Below are 6343 nucleotides of genomic sequence, written 5' to 3'. Positions count from 1 at the left end.
ACCCTGGGAACGTACTCAACAGCTTCTCGCAGGCGTCCTCTTGACCCAGGATCCAGAAATTCTACTCCAAGCATCAAGGTAGAGTAATGAGTGCATCACTACAGAGAGCTGGTCATGTTCCTAGCTGCAACCTTCACAATAGTCTTAGAATTGCTAATCCAGCAGTGATAGATTTGCATACTTTGTTGCAGCAATATAAAGAAATACCGTTGTTGATCCTGTGACACAGGTGCCTCTCAGAAAGGTGTGTGTGGCAGACAGAATACAGGAAGGACCACATACCGGATGGGAATAGGGTAGACTAGACTGTCTTTAGCAACAGAAATCTGAGCATTGTTGTGCAGGGAGTGGAAGTTAGGTCACAAGAGGGATTTCTGGCAACTGGGAATGTTTGTCTACCTGATCATACACAGTAACACACACTTTTCGTACTAATTATGAAACCATACTCAAGTTTTGAAGTTAAGGTTTCTGCACTTGGGGGCTGGAGAGATAGTACAGTGGCTAGAGCACTTGTGTTGCACACAACCAACCCGGGTTTGATTCCTGGCTTTACATATGCTCCCCAAGGGCCCCCAGGAGTTATCCCTGAGTGCAGAGCCAGGAATAAGCCCTGAGCACCACCAGGTGTGGCCCCAAAAACAAACGCCCCCAAAATAGAGCAAACAAAAAGATTTATGCACTTTGGAGTATCGTAATGATCGGGCAGTGTAAAGAAAAGCGAAACAACACCTGGCTGTTCACCCAGATTCTCCACTCGGGGAAGGAGGTGGGGGCAGCTGGGGAGAAAACCCTGCCGTCTTATCTCCAGGTCAAGGTACAGCTGAGCTGGCTCCACAGTGCTTGAAAGTAGACTCTGTATTTTCAACACCAAGTGACATATGTTTGGGTGGCATTCACTTGACTCATGGGAACAGCTCCATCCACAGAAACTTATTCTGTAGGTGGGTGCTTGGAGGGCTGCCCTGTGCCCACCTCATGAGTGAAAGTCGCATGCCTGTTGAACACAAGAGTTTCCTTAACTATTCAGTTCTGCTAAAAAAAAAAAAATCTCAGGACTGTGAGACAGACTCGGGACCCGTGTTCCTGAAAGATTGTCTAACCGATTGAATAGGAGGTGCTATGACATAGGGAACCCAAGGTTTTGGCAACCCACCTGTGAATTCAGATTCATGGAGCCTAGTGCCAGCCCTGGAGTCGGTTCTGCACCCCCTGAAATCTCACTTTATAAACAGCATGCTTCTGGGAGGAGCAGGGCGTGTGTGCTTATGATAACCTCAGTTCAGAACCAGCTCGTGCCTCTCCCGCCCTGTCCTCCGAGGAGTCCAAAGGAGAAGGCCAGTGATAAAAGGCCACGGTCAACTCTAGGACTGCAAGTGGGACTTCTGCTGCCACAGAGTAAGTCACAGCTGCACAGGCTATCCAATCCCTGTGCTGGGGGCTGGGGTTGAGGCTGGCTCCAGAATCAGGGTCCCCTCCTGAAAGGAGAACCCTTGGTCTCTGGGTACTGGTCAGCTTTTCTCACTGTCTGTTTGCCTCCACCCAGATGCTGCCCTCGTGGACCATTGTCCTGCTCCTGCTGACCACAGTCACAGGTGAGGATGCCTCCCCCATCCTTTGGGGGAGAACTGCTCATTCTAGGGTCACCAGGTGGGGGGCGCGGGTGGGCAGGGAGAACTTGAAGCTTGTCATCACCATTTCCATCACTAGATTGATCAGGATTTCAAGAAACACAGTCCCCACCATTCATAGTGGAATAGGCCTGTGCTGGCCTGACTGAAATGCCTGAACATGCCCAGCGGCATCTCTATGTGATGTGAATCGTGATAAATGCTTGACACTTGGGGAACTAAAGGATGGGCCTTCTGGGAGTGTTCTAGAAGAAGACATTTGGTTTGGGCCTTTTATGTGGGGATATTTTTGTATCCCAGCATTGCTTGGGGGTGCTGTCAGTGCTTAGAGGCCTAGAAATACAAGGGGTAGATCCGGGGCTTGCACATACATTTGTGCTCCAGCCCTTTGAGTCATCTCCCCAGCCCTGGAAGAGATCATGGGGTGTTTTGTTGTTGTTGTTGTTTTAAGTAAAAATTAGATTAGAAAGTTTTGAGAAATGGTGTGTGTGTGGGAGAGAGAGAGAGAGAGAGAGAGAGAGAGAGGGAGAGAGAGGGAGGGAGGGAGGGAGAGAGAGAGAGAGAGAACGTGCTCAAGAGAGAACTTGGGCTTCTCCAGAGTGAAGCGATACACATTCCAGCATTAGATATGAAAGTATAAAAGTTCACCTCTCAAGACGGGAGCTGGGCACCACAGCAATACATGGGCACAGGCAGCACAGGGCACGGGCAGTATATATGTGCACTTGCACTTCCTTTGTTCAAGTTGGCTTTTATAGGGTTTCTCCCAACTACCTCACGTGGGTCTTTCTACCTAGATAAGAGTCCGTTGCTAGGGTGGTTGCTATGGGGGTAGAGTTGGGAGTAGTTGATATTCCTTTTGGTTTTTTATTCCTGCTAGAGCGTCTCCCAGAGGGAGGAGTCCAGCCTTCTCTGGGTCTGTTCTGGCACCAGGTAAAGGTCTTATCGGTCCTTAGTTCACAAGGTGGGTGTGTTCAAGGGGGGTTTTGCAGCCTTGGGATTATGGAAGAGCTTGCTTTTAGGGCAGAAGGTACCCAGAGATGCTCAGTCATTTCTCAACTCGGCTGAGGACTAAAGAGACTTGTCAGATGTGCCGGATCAGGGCCCCATCCAGATCCTCGGGACCTGTGTTCCAAAGGGCTGAACTGGGGACGCGTCTGTTATATGAATGATACTCCAGCCCCAGGACCCAGGTCTAGCCCTGATGGCAAAGACAAAGCCATGGTCAGCCTCTGACAGCCCTGAGCTGCACCTGGAGCTCTATCTGTGAGACTGAAATGTCGCAGCCCCGTGCCCCAACCTCACAAGCATCCTGTCTCTCTCTCCTACCCCAGGAAAAGAGGTCTGCTACAGCCCTTTCGGCTGCTTCTCCAATGAAAAACCATGGACTGGCATTCTCCAGAGGCCCTTAAACTTACTTCCTTGGTCCCCGGAGGTCATCAACACCCGCTTTCTTCTGTACACAAATGAGAATCCCAACAACTTCCAAGTAAGAGCAAGCCACCTTGGGGTGGCTGTGGGTGTTCACACAAAGTCCCCACCTTGATATCTGAGGGATAAATTCACTGCCTGGGAACTTGGCATCTGGGGCTCCACCGTCTGGGGGAGAACTGAGACCACTGTAGCTCTTGGGGTTCTAAACCATGATGGTATCTGATAAAATCTATGAGGACCCCCCTCCAACAAGCTCAGATATATAGAAGCAGACCATCATGGTCTCCCCAGAACTGGGACCCTGTTCCTGGGTGGAAAGGGTCTGGGTATCCTCCAAGGAGAAATCTAGGTGTGGGGACTCCACAATATCTGCTACTTTCATCCTACCTGGTACTGGGAGGGTGAGATGCCCCTCTGTCAGAGTTTTGGAGGTGGGCTATGACAATCCTCTCCCGGGAGCTGGAACATGGTGGCCGAGAGGGAACATGTAACCAAGCCAGATGGGGACCCGGGAGAACCCGCCAATCTCAGAAATCCTGCCAGGTGCTGCAAGACAGGCTTGTTCCAGACACTTTCCAGTAACTAGAAGAACCAGCTCTGACAACTTTATATTTATATCTTTTGTCTTTCCACCAGCACACCTGTAACATAACATAATTAAATGCCTAGCTGTCAGGTTGGTGTCACAAATGTGTATCATATGCCTCTTCCCCAGTATGGGAAAATTTTTAGATTATGGGAACATGGGAGAAGAGTTGGGATAAGCTTGGTGGGATGGTGGAGACTAGACTTTGGCTGGGGGCTCATGACAGACAGATGTCAAAATGCCATCCCATCTGCCGGGACCTTCAGAATGTGAGAAATCAATTAACATGAAAATAAAACGTGCTCGAATTCAAGAAGTTTATACCTTCAGCGGGCTTTACACCAGCCCAGTGCAGAGAGCCAGATGTCATTCTCCAAGTCTCTGGCAGACACCAGGGTGACAGATTCCCCCAACCCCCAGAGCCCCTGAGAGTCTTTCTGGATAGGATGATGGTGCCATTGAGACTTTGTGATCCTCTTCTCGGTTTCATGCCTCTGGTGGCTGATGTACCTTGGGAGTTTTGGCCCATGTGCTTGACATACCCTGAGGGTTCCCTCAAGCTGAACCACCCCTCCCTGGGTTCTTCCTCTTTTCTGGGATGGGGACTTCTTGAGCCACCTAGAAAACCTAAAGACCCTATCTTAGGACAATGTTTTTAAATGCATGAAACAAAATACATTGGATTATGAAAAAAATCAATTATGTAGGAAACCCATTATCAGGTTAGAAAAAAAAAGATAAACAGGAGAGCACTGTATCACTGTCATCCCATTGTTCATCGATTTGCTCGAGCGGACACCAGTAACGTCTCCACTCGTCCCGGCCCTGAGATTTTAGCAGCCTCTCCTTACTCGCCTTTTCCAATGATTGGAGGCTCTTTCAGGGTCAGGGGAATGAGACCTGTTATTGTTACTGTATTTGGCATATTGAATATGCCATGGGGAGCTTGCCAGGGTCTTCCATGTGGGCGGGATACTCTTGGCAGCTTACTGGGGTCTCTGAGAGGGACAGAAGTGTATATCAGAGAGTATAAGCAAGGATGTTAAAACAAACACATGTGTGCTGCTTTAGGCACATCAGTGGGCTAGAGTTTAAGAGGTCACACAGCCATGAACTACTAACTAGAAGTAATTTTTTGCTAGTTAGATCAGTGGTATTGGAACACCTATGCTAGGAATATATATTATCACAATATTTAGAGCATTCTAACAGCATTTAAGGAAATTCTGGCCCTTTAAATCCCTGGAAATCACCTTAGAGTTCAAGCAAAACAAAACAAAAAATCTACTTGCATGAAGACATAAATAAGTTACATGAAAAAATAGCCCAAATGTCCATAGATCCATTCATGTTGTAATACCTACTCTCTCCCTACTCGTCTCGGTTTCATGCCTCTGGTGGCTGATGGACCTTGGGAGTTTTGGCCCATGTGCTTGACATACCCTGAGGGTTCCCTCAAGCTGAACCACCCCTCCCTGGCTGCTTTCTCTTTTCTGGGATGGGGACTTCCCAGAATTTATGAATGTATGACCTTCTGAGGAGTTCTTTGTGACCAGTTAACAGAAAAAGAACTGAACATATTTTATAAACAGGAGATACAGTAATATATTTATTATCCTACTAACAAGATGTAGATGGTGACTCTTGTTTAAAATAACAATGAATCTGATTGATATTGCAAGCTTCCCCCAAGACCACAAAGGGACAGGAAACTCCCTATTGCTGGCAGTGTTTCCAAGACTTTGTTGTCTAATTTCACCATGAACACAAATGCTAGGTTTCAGTCAGGGATTAAGGATGAAAGAAAGTCCATGACCTTGGACCTCAGGTCAGGTTCTAGAACTTCACGGGAGCTTCACAACCTGAGCTACTGAGACTGCCTAAAGTGGCTAAACTCCTCCCCATCATGGAAAGGTGCCGACATTCCCATTCATCTTCCCTAATCAAACCAGCTCATCAGCGCCACTGACCTTGACACCGTCGAGGCTTCAAACTTCAACTTGAACCGCAAGACGCGCTTCGTTGTCCACGGCTTCATCGACAAGGGGGAGCAGGACTGGCTGGTGAACATGTGCAAGGTAGGGTCCCCTCACCTGTCCACACCTGGTGAGCTCCGCCCCCAGAGCCATGCTCTGTAGCCCCAGTGTTTTGACCCCGGGACAGAAGTTATTGGGATTGGCAGAATCTTCCTGAAACCATGAGAGAAAACCTGGGTCCTCAGGGGCCTCCATTCGAACTCTCCCAGCCAAACAAATTCAAGTCCACCTCCAATGAGGAGGCCCCAGAGACAGAGATTATAGCAAATGACATATCTTTGTCTCTGAAAGCTAATATAATACCTGGTATGATAGAATAAACCCTTAAATCTTCCCCTCTAACCACTATTTGGCTGAACTTTTTGTGATGCTAGAGAGCTTCTGTATCTGCTCTTTTCTCTTTCTAGCTGCTACATCTTCCACCCAATCAGGAGACAATAGCCATTGGAGCACTTGTGATGAGCAATGTGACATTTTCATTTTATTTAATTTTAAACATCCCCATGTATCTAGTGGCGACACTGCCAAATAGCGCTGCTCCAAGAGTTTTATGAATTTTAGCAATGAATGATTATGTGTGACATCTATCTTCCCAGGACATTCTAGGAAACTGATGCTGTGCAAATTGTCTCTCTCACATTTCCGTTTTGTCTTTG

At 47.8% G+C, this 6343-nt stretch overlaps 1 protein-coding gene across 1 annotated transcript in view; it reads left to right on the top strand.

The window, feature by feature from the left end:
• Nucleotides 1-1531: 1531 nt before the first annotated feature.
• Nucleotides 1532-6343, top strand: part of LOC101544006 (pancreatic lipase-related protein 2) — a 21387-nt gene continuing 16575 nt past the window's right edge. The window contains exons 1-3 of the mRNA XM_004611903.3: nt 1532-1595; nt 2966-3120; nt 5604-5729. Of these exons, the coding sequence (XP_004611960.1) occupies nt 1547-1595; nt 2966-3120; nt 5604-5729 (330 nt within the window). The 5' untranslated portion in view covers nt 1532-1546. The remainder of the gene's footprint in view (nt 1596-2965; nt 3121-5603; nt 5730-6343) is intronic.

This window comes from Sorex araneus, chromosome 11 (assembly GCF_027595985.1).
Source record: "Sorex araneus isolate mSorAra2 chromosome 11, mSorAra2.pri, whole genome shotgun sequence".
Classification (NCBI taxonomy): domain Eukaryota; kingdom Metazoa; phylum Chordata; class Mammalia; order Eulipotyphla; family Soricidae; genus Sorex; species Sorex araneus.
This window is presented reverse-complemented; position numbering and strand designations above follow the sequence as displayed.